Source organism: Centropristis striata, chromosome 8 (assembly GCF_030273125.1).
Source record: "Centropristis striata isolate RG_2023a ecotype Rhode Island chromosome 8, C.striata_1.0, whole genome shotgun sequence".
Classification (NCBI taxonomy): Eukaryota; Metazoa; Chordata; class Actinopteri; order Perciformes; family Serranidae; genus Centropristis; species Centropristis striata.
The window spans coordinates 1,638,618-1,656,818 of NC_081524.1; the positions used below are offsets into that span (position 1 = coordinate 1,638,618).

An 18,201-nucleotide genomic window follows, 5' to 3' on the forward strand; every position below is an offset into this window, starting at 1 on the left:
AACGGCGGCGGACGCCTCTCTTTGTGTTTGTGTTTGTGTCAGCTTTGTATGGATTTACTGAAATAAATTTGAAGAATAATTATTATTTGTTTGATGTTTCATTTTGTAAATAAATAAAATCATGTGTGAACATTGCAGACGAAAGCAAAAAATAATGCAAAAAACCCTGTTAAAATTAAATTAATTTGACCAGCTGCAACTTAAGAAACTCACAATAATGCATATGTCATAATAATAATAATAATAATGATAATTATAATAATAATAATATCACTCAGACGGGTCTTTCTGCTTCGTAATGAGGAATTTTATTTACTTTTTTCCTGGTAATACTTGAATTCTCGTCGCTGAGTAGAAGCTTTAACTTGCTGGATAATTTTACTTTATTCTGCAGTAATCTGATTACTTCAGAGGAGCTTTAATCAGACGACACATCTGAAGGTTCACTTTGACTTCAGTAACTATTTAATCTGATTTATGTTGTGTAATTGCATATTTTCTGTTATTTCTTCCTGATTAATTCGGTATGAGACTTTTGTAAATATTAAACGTCATAACAGTATATTCAGTAGTTAAAATGAGCCCGATCTTTAGAAAATTAAACTCTGCTAATATAAATGCATCAATAATAATAATCCAGTAATATATTTGGAATATATAAAACTTTCTGCATAATGAGTACTTTTATTTTTGATACTTTAAGTACATTTTGATACTTTTACTTCAGTCAGTTTAATGCAGTAATTTACAGCGTCAGATCGTCATCAAACTGATTTTATTGAAACTTTAAGAAGAAACAGCAGCTGTGACATCATTCAGTCGGTCACCGAGGCAACGAGGTGAGGCACAACAGTAACACACACACACACACACACACACACACACACACACACAAACATATATACACACATGCACATATACATACAGACACACATATATAAACGCAGACACACAGACACAGACACACACACACACACACACACACACACACACATATATACAGACACACACACACACACACACACACACACACATACAGACACACACACATACAGACACACACACACACACACAGACACACACAAATCAGCATGATGATTAAATAAAAAGCTTCGTCTGCTTCATGAAAACAGAAACTATTAAAATTAACTTCAGGTGTTTCTCTGATCGTCAGTCTGTTGATAATGAATCAGCTGTTTGTGTTTGAGGCTCCAGCAGCCAATCACAGCCAGTAAAAAACAAAACAACAACAACAACAACAAGAAAAGTAACCTGAGGAAGCTATTATTTCCGTGTTTGCTCCCGGTGGAGAAGTCTCCGTGTTTCACCTTAAAACGATGAGAAAATAAGTCAACGCCCAGGGGGACGCCTGATTGGTCGAGGTGACGCCTGATTGGTCGTTCGCCTCGGCGTCCCGTCAGCGACCATGTGGATCATAACGACGTCTCGGCGTCCTCGACTCTCCGGCCGTCCTCGTTCTCCACGTTGATCTGGACGTTGGACAGCTTCTCCTGACTGGATATCACAACAACAACAACAACATCATACAGACGTATAGATATAACTGAATAAAATATAAAGTATTTACATACATTATAAACACCTTATATACATAAATACTAACATGGCTGCTACTTGGCTTTTATTATTAATAACATATAATAAATATCTCACCTGTTGCAGCGTTTCAGAGCTTTGCTGCTGTCAGAGTTCATCGACTTCCAGATTCCATTTTTGGCCATTTCATCGGAGATGTTCACCTCCGACGGGTCCACGCTGCACACACACACACACACACACACACACACACACACACACACACACACACACACAGTGAGTCCCTGCTGTCTGTCCCTTCAGTCTCTGTGTCTCTGTGTCCTGTCGTCCACTCACCGTCCCTTCAGGCTCTTGATGGGGAACTTGAGGACGTTCCCGGGTTCGTACGGCGGCTCGTCCTCCGCCTCCTCCAGCATCCGCCGAGCGTCCTGCACCACACACACACACACACACACACACGCACACACACACACACACACACACACACGCACACAGTGTCAGTGTGTTTTTATGGGTAATATCAGATCAAAATAAATAGACGTGATTCGTGTTTATTAGGGTTTTCCACCGGAGCAGAACGGTTTCTTTGGTTTTCCACCACCAAAGAACCGGCTCCCGGCCGGGAAAACTGGTTCCACAGTGGCACCAACTCTCTGTTGGTCTTGAACCGCGAACCGCTAGCTCAGGGGGGCTAGGGGCGGGGCTATCGGACCAACAACACCAACTAAAACATATATCATTTGTTTTTACTGCAATGTGATTGATATGGGCTAGCGTTACCGGGCGATCGATACCATGCTACCGTTAGTGGGCGATCAATAGCGTGCTAACGTTAGCGGGCAGTCGATAGCATGCTAACGTTAGCGTGCTAACATTAGCGGGCGGTCGATAGCGTGCTAACGTTAGCGGCCGATCGATAGCATGCTAACGTTAGCGGCCGATCGATAGCGTGCTAACGTTAGCGGCCGATCGACATGAAGTATCGGTATAAAATCGTATCGTGACTCAAGTATCAGGATAAAACCGTGCCGTGGGGCCTCTGCTGGCCGCTCACCTCCTTCTCCTTCTTCTTCTTGTCGTCGTCCCTCTTCTTCTTGCTCTCTGGTATCAGGTCGTCCAGCCAGCTCAGCTCTCTCTTCGTGAAGCAGAAATCCAGAAGCTTCCTGATGAAGACCAGAGCCAGAACCTGCAGCGAGGACAGGACAGCTCAGAGATAATAATAACAATAATAATAATAATAATAATAACTAGAAAATTTCCTCTGGGGAAATTTTGAAAGGGCCACGGGGGCTACTGCCGGTGTGTGTACACTATGATGAGATTCTTCAGAGATTTCAAACTATGCCCTTTAACCTCAAAATGTGTGTGTGTGTGTGTGTGTGTGTGTGTGTGTGTGTGTGTGTGTGTGTGTGTAGCGAAAATCGCATAAAGTTACCTGTGTGTGTTGTTTGTGTGTGTGTGTGTGTGTGTGTGTGTGTGTGTGCGTGCGTGTTTGAAGCATGTGTATGCATGTGTGAGGAGTGTGAGCGCTAACGTGCATGTGTGTGTGTGTGTGTATCTGTAACTGTAATCACATCAAGAATCATCAGAATTAACTGACACCTGTGACAGCAGCCGGTGGACAGAGGTCCAGAGTTGGACTGGAATTTCTGGCCTCGAACAGAAAGCATTTTTGGCAAAACCATAATACCTATCATTGATCCGACTTCACTTTGAGCGTCCTGAGTTCTTCCTGAACGTCTACATATGATTTTTTTTAAGGAAAATGAAAAAATAACTTTGTTAGAGCGATCTAAAAAAACTGTTAAATGTCAGACAGCTCAGAAATCTTCCCGCGTTTTTAATATGGAGCCAATGAGGCCGTTGGTGATTTTGGTGGCGCATCTATGCGTCTTACGCCCAAACTATAACTCTGACAGCTTTACCAGAGGATTGTGAGGGAGAAGACAAATTTTCCTACGTTTCTATGTATAAATTATTTCTGTAGAGTGGAATTTGTGGCCTGGAGCGCAGTTTTAAAATTGATTTTTTGACAGTTTTTTCTCTCCCTCTACACTCTGGCGATGACATCACACACTGTGACACGAACATTCCGTTTAATACACACCCATTATAATCTCAGAATTTCTCCAAAAATGATCATGGTCATTGAACAGGGATTGATAAAAAAACTATATGACCTATCGAAACGTGGATCAATACACCGATACACAAGACTTGTGTCTACTGTTTAAAGTTTAAATGGAGTCTCTAGGTGAAATTATGCCGGAGAAGTAGACGTCTGAAAATCTTCAATTAATGTTCTTTTTTGCTCATTTTCTTTCGGCCGTCCCATTCATTTCAATGCAAAATTTTGGGCAATTCATATTCCGTAGAGAAAAGTAATAGCACACCGATCCCGATCAAACCGCACGTTTTGATATATAATTTGACTAGTAGCGGGACGAAATTGCGTCCGCAAGAGGAAGAAGAAGAAATCCACAGTATAACAGTAGTGCTCGGTGCGATTGCCCCGAGGCCCTAATAACTAGAAAATTTCCAAAGAAATTTTGAGTGTGCTTGACTCTGACCGGTGACTCTCACCCATACATAGTTAGATTACAATTTGAACTGTTTTCAAAATGTAAAAGAGGAGGAAGTCATGTAAGATAATAAACCAGGTGTTGGTGTGTCTGTCAGTCCGTCTGTGTGTGTGTGTGTGTGTGTGTGTGAAAATAACAAAAAAAGTCAAAGTCACAAAAAAAAACCAAGGGAGGGAGGGACCAATTTTCCTACGTTTCTATGTATAAATTATTTCTGTAGAGTGGTATCTGCGGACTCAAGCACAGTTTCCAAATTTATTTATTGACACATTTTTTCTCTCCCTCTCCACAGCGATGATGTCATCCTCTCTAGCCTCTCCATAGGGTAACATTGGGGGGATTTTTTGGCATATTTCTGCTGAATAATTTGAAAACCGTTTGTCGAAACCCTTAGAAAAATCAAAGCACACTCAATGAGACTGTCTTCTGTCTCGGTCCGTCTCACCATCATGGGGAAGACGACGGCGGCAGACGTGAGCTTGATGGCCCAGAGGACGATGAGGCAGGTGAGCTGCAGCACGGTGAAGATGTGGACCTTCCACAGCGGGACGTAGCGCAGGTAGATCAGGTCCGGCTGGTGTTTGGCCGGCATGCCGAACAGTTTGATCCGGTCAAACAGCTGCAGGACGGACAGAGGACAGAGGACAGAGGACAGATCAGAGAGACAGGCCGAGGCAGCCGGAGCAGGACAGACAGACAGACAGACAGACAGACAGACAGACAGACAGACAGAAGGACAGACAGAAGGACAGACAGACAGACAGACAGACAGACAGACAGACAGACAGACAGACAGACAGACAGACAGACAGACAGACAGACGTATGGACGCCGGGACAAACCTGGATGCCTTTGAGCGAGGACACGCCCATGTAGAGGAAGACTCCGTACAGAACCGGCTTCGGGATGAACTGAAGACGTTAAACAGAAGCAGAAACAATCAATTACATTATTAAATTCTATAAATCTGTATAAATCTCTAAGTCACAATCAGAACAACTCAAACAGTCTTTGTGCAGAATAACACAGTTAGAATGACAGAAATCAGAAAAAAGTTGAATTTCTCTGATAAATGTTTTTTTAAAAAATGTGAATAAAACAGAATATATACCCGAATGTTGTAAAAAAAAAAAACAACACAAAATGACCAAAAATAAAGACGTAACAAAATGAGATACAAAATGACTAAATAACAATATAAAATGACCAAAAAAGATACAAAGTTACAAAAAATAGGTAAAATTACCAAACAAAATACAAAATGACCAAAAAAATATATTTGTAAAATTACCAAAAAAATATATAAATTGACCCCAAAACTCTTAAAATGACCAAAGACACAAGATTACCAAAATACGTCAAATGACCAAAAAAAGATTTAAATTTTTTTTAAAAATTTAAAATGACCCAAAAAAGATACAAAATGACCAAAAAATATGTAAAATTGACAAAAAAGAAACAAAATGACCAAAAACTATGTAAAATTGCCAAAAAAAGATACAAAATCAACAAAAATATACTTAAAATTACCCAAAAAATATGTACATAGAATATAACGTTTTTAACAGGATCTGGTTGAATGTAGAATAAAAAGATTCTGACACATTAATATCAACATTTCACACAAGTTTTGGTCACTTTTTATAATGAAACTTTAGAAACTGATGATCCATTCAAGGACCGTCGGAAAGTTCAAACTCTGACGATAACGCCTGTTTTTACAGTTCCTCCTACGGTAAATGGAGTATTTTTGGCGCTCTCTAAAGAAGGCGTGGCTCCTGTCCCACCTTGAGGACGGAGGTCATGAAGACGGAGCAGCCCATCAGGATGAAGATCATGAAGCCGGTGACTCTCTGCTCTCTGATGCCCAGGAACTTGGGCTGCTCGCCGGGCGCCGCGCAGCCCGACTCCAGCTTCAGACTGTTGACGTGGGAGATGGAGAGCACGGTCGCCGCCACGAACCACGGCAGCCCCATGATGGAGCACACGCCCAGCATCACCGCCACCACCAGCAGGTCCAGGTGGTAGCCACAGCCTTTCTGCACACACACACACACACACACACACACACACACAGACACACATATATATACACACACACAGTTTGACTGAGCCGTTTCGTCAGACACACACCTCGTCCTCCTGTCATGACCTTTTATTTTTTTAAACTATATTTATTTAAATTTTTTTTTTTTTTAAATAACAGACACATAAAATGCATAAGAAATAAATCTAAATAATAAATGTATTTTTAAAAAATAAATATATCATTTTTTTAAAAAGACAATAAAATAATAATAATTAATTTATAAATATTTTTAAAATATATATTTTTTAATTAAATAAAATTTAAGAAAATTAAAAAACAATTTAAAATACATTTTTTACATATACATATATATATTAAATAAAATACAATCAACTAAAGGCAAATAGTAATAATTTAATTAAAATAAACATTTTTTAAACATATATATACATTTTTTTCAATTTAACAAAAAATAATAAAAAATATTTATGATGAAATAGAAATATATATTTGTAGTAAATACATTTTTTCAATTAAATAAAATGTAATAAATAAAAAATAAATAATCTACATACACTGCTATTCTTATGCAGCTGCTATTCTGAGTAACATTTAACTATCTGTATTTATTATTATGATTGTTGCCGACCTTGAGCTTGTTCTCCTTCCGGTTGACGATGACGGCGGTGATCTGCTGGTCCATGAAGATGAGGATGGTGCAGAGCAGCGCGGGGACGGCGGCGGCCAGCAGCGTCCACCAGGGGTTGGGTCCCAGCGGCGAGATGAGCCAGCCGCGGCTGCTGGACGTCGGCTGGACACACGGACATGTTGGGAGCGAACCACAGGTGAATCTTGGGTTCATTAGTGGACTTTAACATTTGTGGACTAAAAGGCAAAACATTCTGAGTCAACTCACAAAATGGCATTTCCCCTCCCTTTTGAGTTCTCTGATAAGGAACAACCAGAGATCTCCCCTCCATTTTGAGTTCCCTGAAGGAATTTCTCTCCCAGAATGCTTGGCGTTTACGACACCTACAGGCCAACCTCATTGGTCAAAGGACCTTTGACACCTGGTAAAACAGATCAGAGACCTCTGATCTCTCTCTTTCTCCACCGCTCACCAGAGCAGCAACACCTCCATCTCCTACCCAGAGGCCTGGATTCACCAGAGCAGCAACACCTCCATCTCCTACCTAGAGGCCTGGATTCACCAGAGCAGCAACACCTCCATCTCCTACCCAGAGGCCTGGATTCACCAGAGCAGCAACACCTCCATCTCCTACCCAGAGGCCTGGATTCACCAGAGCAGCAACACCTCCATCTCCTACCTAGAGGCCTGGATTCACCAGAGCAGCAACACCTCCATCTCCTACCCAGAGGCCTGGATTCACCAGAGCAGCAACACCTCCATCTCCTTCAGGAGGGAACCTAGCGGCCTGGATTCACCAGAGCAGCAACACCTCCATCTCCTACCTAGAGGCCTGGATTCACCAGAGCAGCAACACCTCCATCTCCTTCAGGAGGGGACCCAGAGGCCTGGATTCACCAGCCCCCCCTCCCCCCTGCTGAGAACCTCTGCATCTGAGGGTGAGGCCTTCTGAAGATCTCCTTTTCCACAAGGATTTCTGAAACAACAGCAATCCTGATTCTCCCTGCGCATCAAAGTTGCATTAATGAACGCAAAGCTCATTGCAACTGCCAGAGAAAGCTTCACCTCAACAACAAGGACGAAACAGCAACTTAATTTGCAAGACGGCAAATTATTGAAACTCAACCTGAAACCAAACTTCCTTCTTTCCCTGCCTCCATCGAAAATTATTTTCCAACTGGACTGTGAGTAATGTACTGGGCTTAGATAAGAAACAAGGAAGGACTTGTAAATACAAGGGATTTGACCTGTAATTAATGATTTGGTTAATACGTGTGTTTTTAAGTATATTTGTTGTGATATTCGTGTGTTAATCTTGCTTTATACAGACAGTCAAGTCTTATACGCAACTAACTTTACTAACCTTCGATTTGCTCACACACTGATTTACACATAATTTAAATTAGCTGTAACCAAAAACACAGTTTTGTAACAATTCACACACGGCCAAAAGGCCAGGCATGGCTTCACAGCTTGAGCTTTACGACCCTTTGTGTGATGAGCTTCACACACAAACACTTTTCCTCTTTTGTAATGTAGCTCTCTATACTTTATAGATGTGTGCTTTTATTTGCTTTACTTGTTATTTAGAATAAATACCTTTTGATTATAAATGCTGTCTATTTAATGTTGTACACTATGAATGATATGTCAACCTCTTCTATGAAAATAATTCACAATTCCTTCAACCACTACTAAATATAAATATGGTAATTTGATTATAATTACATTCATAATTATTAATCAGTGTTCCAAATTGATAGTTTAGTAACTTCATGAGACTGATTTAGGTGAATTTACTATATTTTTCTCTGTTTTACAGATGGTGCCCCCAACGAGCTATGACTTAGAGCAAATCAAGTCATATCATTTCTTATAATTCATTTTATTTATGATAATTATTAATAATTCTTATAGCCGTCTAACCACACTTTTGAAGTGTTTCTCAGGTTCCTGACATATTTGGTATCCTTATGGGAGGGATAGCATTTATAATAACGCCATTTTATTTACATATTTGACACCCTGTGCAAGGTTTCATTTATTCATAAAAGAGCCATCCTTAATTCCCAACAGACACAAAGACCAGGAGTCTAATTTAACCTTCTGAGCCCCAACGAGCAGCTTCAGGCTCAAACCAGCTCAATCATCAGTCAAACACAAACAACTGGAGGTCGTTGGTCCAGTTTCTGAACCTGCAGGAACCAAAGGAACCGACCTACAATGATCAGCTGTTACATCACTGACAGGCTGCTCACAACAAACTAAATCTACTAAGAAACACATCAACGTCTCATATTTCACCTCCTGAAATATGAATATGAGACACGAGAAGCAGAGAAAGAGAGAATTCACGCCTCCTGTTCCCAGATCACCTGGTTTTACAGTCTACAACCAAAGAAGGATTATTTAGTCATTTTGTGTCTGTTTTGGTAATTTTTACATATTTAATTGGAAATGTTGTGTCTTTATTGGACACTTTATGTAATTTTTTGGTAATTTTTTATATTTTTAATATATAAAGTTACAAAAAAACATGTAAAATGACCAAAAAAGACACACAATTACCAAAAAATATGTAAAATTACCAAAAAGAGATACAAAATTACCCCCAAAATGCGTAAAATGACCAAAAAAAAGACACAAAATGACCCAAAAAATATTTTAAATGACCAAAAAAGACACAAAATAACAAAAAATACTTTAAAATTCCCCCCTAAAAACAAGATGACTAAATAACAACATAAAATGAGCAAAAAATATGTAAACACAGACCCTGGAAATTTTGTGTCTTTTTCGGTAATGTTGAATCTTTTTTTGAGAACTTTTTGGTTTGTAATGTGCTATTTCCACTTTTTGAATGGAGTTACTGACATGTATAAACTTTTCTATGATATTCTAATTTATTGAGATGCACCTGAATATAGGCCCTTTATCTATTATAAGCATTATATATAATATTGTGCCTCTATTATATTAATCTTTGTACAGTGAAAGCACAATTTTCTGATGTAAATCCTATTATTTATATTCCTGTATTTTCTGACATCTATCTCTAGAGCAGGGATTCCCAAAGTGTGGTGCGTGGACCCCTGGGGGTGCGTGAGCTGCTGCTAGGGGGTGCGCGAGATGAAAAATGTAATGGCGGTCTGATAATGACACAATTACATTTTTTTCCCCACACACAATAAAGACGTGTTATTAATTAATTAATAAATACAGGCTATTCAATTTTGTGTCATTTTTTGTTCATTTTTGCATCTATTTTTTGGTTGTTTGGTAATTTTTACATGTATTTTTGGTCAATTTGTGTCTATTTTGATAATTTTGTGTCATCTTTGGTCATTTTTGCATCTATTTTTGGTTGTTTTTGATCTTATAATGGAGCGTAGAAGAAGTTATCTTCTTGTTCTTGTATCATTTTTCCAACCTGTGTTATGATGACGGGGTATTGTTAGCTCCACGCTCATTTAAACTTGCTGCAATTTTTGTTCAACGCTGCTCAAAATATTATAACTTTTTCTCAACTTTCTGCCTCTGATCCTGAGCCTGTCATCATCCTCCACCTTTAATATGGCTATAAAAAATCTTATTGCATTTTGTTTTTTGGAAGGTGTGGGGGATTGGGGGTGCGTCAACCCGGTTGGGACATAGAAGAGGGTGCACGGCTAAAAAAGTTTGGGAACCGCTGCTCTAGAGAGACTAAATGGGAGGAGGCGTTACCTCGAAGCGGTCTGGGACGTCCAGTTTGGGGGAGGGGATCCCCACCAGGTAGTCCAGCAGAACCATGATCATGATGGTCAGGAAGACGGCGAAGTCACTGATGGTGGAACGGACCTGCAGATAAAACATTTAGATTTATTATTAGAAAACTCTGACTGACTCTGACTGGACTGATTGTTGAGATCCTCACACCACGACTCAACGTTTGATTTAACTTTGTGCAGGGACAGAGACAGAAACGAGGACGAGGACAGGAACAGGTACCTTGGTGGGGAAGTATCTCTTGGTCTTGAACTGTTTGAGGAAGGAGGACAGGAAGAAGGTGCTGAAGAAGAGGATGACGCTCCAGAAGAGGACGTCAGGGACGTAGGGACCAAAACGACTGCAGGCCGAACCCACGAAGACCCCACGGAGAGACTTACAGTCCTGGAGACAAGGAGAGAGGACAGAAATGTTGTGTCTTTTTTTTGTCATTTAGTGTCTATTTTGGTGAATTCGGCCTTGTTTTGGGGGGAAATTTTGTGTCTTTTTTGTTGGTAATTTGTGGTAACTTGGGAAAAAAAAAATATATATATTCTGCACAAAGACTGTTGGAGTTGTTCTGACTGAGCTGCAGGACTTAGAGATGAAAAAGATGTATATGTTATAAATAGATGTATATGTCATAAATAGATGTATATGTTATAAATAGATGTATATGTCATAAATATATTTATATGTCATAAATAGATTATTATGTTATAAATAGATGTATATGTTATAAATAGATGTATATGTCATAAATAGATGTATATGTCATAAATAGATGTATATGTTATAAATAGATGTATATGTCATAAATAGATGTATATGTCATAAATAGATGTATATGTTATAAATAGATGTATATGTCATAAATAGATGTATATGTTATAAATAGATGTATATGTCATAAATAGATGTATATGTTATAAATAGATGTATATGTTATAAATAGATGTATATGTCATAAATAGATGTATATGTCATAAATAGATGTATATGTTATAAATAGATCTATATGCTATAAATAGATGTATATGTTATAAATAGATGTATATGTCATAAATAGATGTATATGTCATAAATAGATGTATATGTTATAAATAGATCTATATGCTATAAATAGCTGTATATGTTATAAATAGATGTATATGTCATAAATAGATGTATATGTCATAAATAGATTTATATGCTATAAATAGATGTATATGTTATAAATAGATGTATATGTCATAAATAGATGTATATGTTATAAATAGATGTATATGTCATAAATAGATTTATATGTTATAAATAGATGTATATGTTATTAATAGATGTATATGTTTTAAATAGATGTATATGCTATAAATAGATGTATATGTTATAAATAGATGTATATGCTATAAATAGATGTATATGTCATAAATAGATGTATATGTTATAAATAGATGTATATGTCATAAATATATTTATATGTCATAAATAGATTATTATGTTATAAATAGATGTATATGTTATAAATAGATGTATATGTCATAAATAGATGTATATGTCATAAATAGATGTATATGTTATAAATAGATGTATATGTCATAAATAGATGTATATGTCATAAATAGATGTATATGTTATAAATAGATGTATATGTCATAAATAGATGTATATGTTATAAATAGATGTATATGTCATAAATAGATGTATATGTTATAAATAGATGTATATGTCATAAATAGATGTATATGTCATAAATAGATGTATATGTTATAAATAGATCTATATGCTATAAATAGATGTATATGTTATAAATAGATGTATATGTCATAAATATATTTATATGTCATAAATAGATTATTATGTTATAAATAGATGTATATGTTATAAATAGATGTATATGTCATAAATAGATTTATATGTTATAAATAGATGTATATGTTATTAATAGATGTATATGCTATAAATAGATGTATATGTTTTAAATAGATGTATATGCTATAAATAGATGTATATGTTATAAATAGATGTATATGTTATAAATAGATGTATATGTCATAAATAGATGTATATGTTATAAATAGATGTATATGTCATAAATAGATGTATATGTCATAAATAGATGTATATGTTATAAATAGATCTATATGCTATAAATAGATGTATATGTTATAAATAGATGTATATGTCATAAATAGATGTATATGTTATAAATAGATGTATATGTCATAAATAGATTTATATGTTATAAATAGATGTATATGTTATTAATAGATGTATATGTTTTAAATAGATGTATATGCTATAAATAGATGTATATGTTATAAATAGATGTATATGCTATAAATAGATGTATATGTCATAAATAGATGTATATGTTATAAATAGATGTATATGTCATAAATAGATGTATATGTTATAAATAGATGTATATGTTATAAATAGATGTATATGTTATAAATAGATGTATATGTTTTAAATAGATGTATATGTCATAAATAGATGTATATGTCATAAATAGATGTATATGTCATAAATAGATGTATATGTTATAAATAGATGTATATGTTATAAATAGATGTATATGTTATAAATAGATGTATATGTCATAAATAGATGTATATGTTATAAATAGATGTATATGTCATAAATAGATGTATATGTTATAAATAGATGTATATGTTATAAATAGATGTATATGTCATAAATAGATGTATATGTCATAAATAGATGTATATGTTATAAATAGATCTATATGCTATAAATAGATGTATATGTTATAAATAGATGTATATGTCATAAATAGATGTATATGTCATAAATAGATGTATATGTTATAAATAGATCTATATGCTATAAATAGATGTATATGTTATAAATAGATGTATATGTCATAAATATATTTATATGTCATAAATAGATTATTATGTTATAAATAGATGTATATGTCATAAATAGATTTATATGTTATAAATAGATGTATATGTTATTAATAGATGTATATGTTTTAAATAGATGTATATGCTATAAATAGATGTATATGTTATAAATAGATGTATATGTTATAAATAGATGTATATGTCATAAATAGATGTATATGTTATAAATAGATGTATATGTCATAAATAGATGTATATGTCATAAATAGATGTATATGTTATAAATAGATCTATATGCTATAAATAGATGTATATGTTATAAATAGATGTATATGTCATAAATAGATGTATATGTTATAAATAGATGTATATGTCATAAATAGATTTATATGTTATAAATAGATGTATATGTTATTAATAGATGTATATGTTTTAAATAGATGTATATGCTATAAATAGATGTATATGTTATAAATAGATGTATATGCTATAAATAGATGTATATGTCATAAATAGATGTATATGTTATAAATAGATGTATATGTCATAAATATATTTATATGTCATAAATAGATTATTATGTTATAAATAGATGTATATGTTATAAATAGATGTATATGTCATAAATAGATGTATATGTCATAAATAGATGTATATGTTATAAATAGATGTATATGTCATAAATAGATGTATATGTCATAAATAGATGTATATGTTATGAATAGATCTATATGCTATAAATAGATGTATATGTTATAAATAGATGTATATGTCATAAATAGATGTATATGTCATAAATAGATGTATATGTTATAAATAGATCTATATGCTATAAATAGATCTATATGCTATAAATAGATGTAAATGTTATAAATAGATGTATATGTCATAAATATATTTATATGTCATAAATAGATTATTATGTTATAAATAGATGTATATGTTATAAATAGATGTATATGTTATAAATAGATGTATATGTCATAAATAGATGTATATGTTATAAATAGATCTATATGCTATAAATAGATGTATATGTTATAAATAGATGTATATGTTATAAATAGATGTATATGTCATAAATAGATGTATATGTCATAAATAGATGTATATGTTATAAATAGATCTATATGCTATAAATAGATGTATATGTTATAAATAGATGTATATGTCATAAATAGATGTATATGTTATAAATAGATGTATATGTCATAAATAGATTTATATGTTATAAATAGATGTATATGTCATAAATAGATGTATATGTCATAAATAGATGTATATGTCATAAATAGATGTATATGTTATAAATAGATGTATATGTCATAAATAGATGTATATGTCATAAATAGATGTATATGTTATAAATAGATCTATATGCTATAAATAGATGTATATGTTATAAATAGATGTATATGTCATAAATAGATGTATATGTCATAAATAGATGTATATGTTATAAATAGATCTATATGCTATAAATAGATCTATATGCTATAAATAGATGTATATGTTATAAATAGATGTATATGTCATAAATATATTTATATGTCATAAATAGATTATTATGTTATAAATAGATGTATATGTTATAAATAGATGTATATGTCATAAATAGATGTATATGTCATAAATAGATGTATATGTTATAAATAGATCTATATGCTATAAATAGATGTATATGTTATAAATAGATGTATATGTCATAAATAGATGTATATGTTATAAATAGATGTATATGTCATAAATAGATTTATATGTTATAAATAGATGTATATGTTATTAATAGATGTATATGTTTTAAATAGATGTATATGCTATAAATAGATGTATATGTTATAAATAGATGTATATGCTATAAATAGATGTATATGTCATAAATAGATGTATATGTTATAAATAGATGTATATGTCATAAATAGATGTATATGTTATAAATAGATGTATATGTTATAAATAGATGTATATGTTTTAAATAGATGTATATGTCATAAATAGATGTATATGTTATAAATAGATGTATATGTTATAAATAGATGTATATGTTATAAATAGATGTATATGTTTTAAATAGATGTATATGTCATAAATAGATGTATATGTTATAAATAGATGTATATGTTATAAATAGATGTATATGTTATAAATAGATGTATATGCTATAAATAGATGTATATGTTATAAATAGATGTATATGCTATAAATAGATGTATATGTCATAAATAGATGTATATGTTATAAATAGATGTATATGTCATAAATAGATGTATATGTTATAAATAGATGTATATGTTATAAATAGATGTATATGTTTTAAATAGATGTATATGTCATAAATAGATGTATATGTTATAAATAGATGTATATGTCATAAATAGATGTATATGTTATAAATAGATGTATATGTTATAAATAGATGTATATGTTATAAATAGATGTATATGTATATGTATATGTATATGTTGTTGTTGTTGTTGTTGTTGTTGTTGTGAATGTGCTGGTTGTGGATGAGACATTAACAGAGTCAGACCTTGACGGTGAGCTGGTCCCACTGGACGCTGTCCTCCGTGACGTTCCTGCGGCTCCACAGCTGCAGGACTTCAGAGGAGACGTTAGCAGGAGGAGAACACTGACACCTGCAACACAGAGAGACTCCTGATTAACCCCACACACCTGGAGGAGTGGACTCAGCAGCAGCAGGAGCAGGAGGAGGAGGAGTCTCTGTCTGTCTCACGTGTAGGAGGTGAGGTTGTCCAGCTGGTTGTGCATGTTGACGGGGTAGTCCGTCCCCAGGTGGACCAGCTTCTCCAGAGCCTCGTAGATGAAGATGATGCAGATGAGGGCGGCGAAGGCCTCCTCGGTGAACCTGGTGATGTAACAGACCAGAGAGCTGGCGTCGGTGGCCACCAGCAGCAGGCAGAGGAAGGCCGTCCACAGGCCGATACTGGTCCTCAGGGACAGGTAGGACAGGCCGAAGTCACTGGGGACAGACAGGGGGACGTCAGCACCTCACCAGGCTGTTACGGTGTGTTCAGACCGGACGCGTAGCGAATATTTCGCGCGACAAGATTACATACAAAGTCAATGCAAACACGCGAATAGACGCAATTTTTTGCCGGCGGCGCAAATCGCGGGTTTCGCGAGACGCGATTGACGCGAATGTCGCGGCGCGAATGAAACAACGCAAATTCACGTGAGTTCAATAAATTCAACTTTGGCGAAATATTCGCGTGACGCTGTGTCGGGACAGCCTATCAGCGTTGAGATTCTGGACGACAGTGACGTCATGCATCCTGGGAACCCGCCTATTCCGGAAAAATGGAGGAGAAACTTATTGTTGCGGTCTGTGGGCTTCCCGAGCTTTTTGACACATCATCACCCTCCTACCGCAACCGGAACCATAAAGATCTCGCCTGGAGGAGGGTGATGAGGTCACCGGTCTGCCTGGTAAGTTGTGACAATCTGATTTCAGCTATCTGTTGTAGCTACTTCTCTACAAAGTTAGCATTAGCATTAGCAGCCTTCGCCGGCCGGCATTTTTATCTGTTTATCTGCGAAAATTTGCGAGTAAATTCAACTACTCGCGCGATCAACTCGCGCGAGTAACTCGACGCGAAAATTCGCTACGCGTCCGGTCTGAACACACGGTTAGAGGGAACCAACACTAACACAATAACTACAACTAGAGCTGACAAAACATTTTCTTTAATGTTTTAAAAACCGATAACTAGCTGAAACTGTATTTTCTGGTTCCAAAACTAACTAAAACTAACTAAAATTATAGTGAAAATGTCCTTCGTTTTGGTCTTTGTCAACTTTTTTCATCCGTAAACCTTTTTGGTTGATATGAAATCTATTTCATCTATCTGGTTTTATGACTTAATAAACTTATTGGGGCTGAGATGGATCAGACAAAGAAATAAAGGAAACATTTATTGTGACTTTTTTTTAATCTGGACCTAAAACTAATAAAAACTAATTTAAAAAAATTTCAAATTTACGAGAAAAAAGTGACAAATTTACGAGAAAAAAGTGACAAATTTATAAGAAAAAAGTGACAAATTTACAAGAAAAAAGTGTCAAATTTACAAGAAAAAAGTGACAAATTTACAAGAAAAAAGTGACAAATTTATAAGAAAAAAGTGACAAATTTACGGGAAAAAAAGTGTCAAATTTACAAGAAAAAAGTGACAAATTTACAAGAAAAAAGTGACAAATTTACAAGAAAAAAGTCAAAAATTAACAAGAAAAAAGTGACAATTTTTTTCATCTTGTGTCTTTTTGGGAAATTTTACAAATTATGGCGAAATTTTGTGTCCTTTTTAGTAATTTTACGTTGGTATTTGGTCATTGTGCATCTTTTTTTGGTCATTTTACATATTTCTTTTTTAATTTTGTGTCTTTTTTGGTGATGTTACGTCTTTATCTTTGGGAATTTTGTATCTTTTTGGGAATTTTGTCTTTTTTAGTCATTTTACGTTGATATTTAGTCATTTTTGGAGATTTTACGTCTTTAAAAGCCATAGCATACTTGTCATGGCCGAGCCGGTCCATTTGATACCTTTTAAGTGTTTGTGCGACCAAAACTCTGGGAGGAGTAGTCGACCGAAAAAAACACGGAAGAAACGGAAGAATAAAATGTAGGATTAAGCCTGATGGATAACATATAGTGTGCTCTTTCAAGCACACTCAATTACATTCAATATTTTCTCTTCAAATAGTAATTTTCCATTCAGAATGTAATAATAAATCTCAACTTCAGCTTCTCTTACAGACACCAACCTGACC

The 18,201-nt window shown here is 34.5% G+C and overlaps 1 protein-coding gene across 1 annotated transcript in view; it reads right to left on the bottom strand.

Moving 5' to 3' along the window:
- Positions 1-664: 664 nt before the first annotated feature.
- The window catches only part of LOC131975860 (sodium bicarbonate cotransporter 3-like), a 47,798-nt gene continuing 30,261 nt past the window's right edge, over positions 665-18,201 (bottom strand). Inside the window, 12 exon segments of the mRNA XM_059338657.1 lie at positions 665-1,515; positions 1,675-1,776; positions 1,894-1,985; positions 2,612-2,743; positions 4,585-4,758; positions 4,982-5,050; positions 5,927-6,178; positions 6,818-6,979; positions 10,541-10,654; positions 10,805-10,966; positions 15,944-16,049; positions 16,148-16,393. Of these exon segments, the coding sequence (XP_059194640.1) occupies positions 1,434-1,515; positions 1,675-1,776; positions 1,894-1,985; positions 2,612-2,743; positions 4,585-4,758; positions 4,982-5,050; positions 5,927-6,178; positions 6,818-6,979; positions 10,541-10,654; positions 10,805-10,966; positions 15,944-16,049; positions 16,148-16,393 (1,693 nt within the window). The 3' untranslated portion in view covers positions 665-1,433.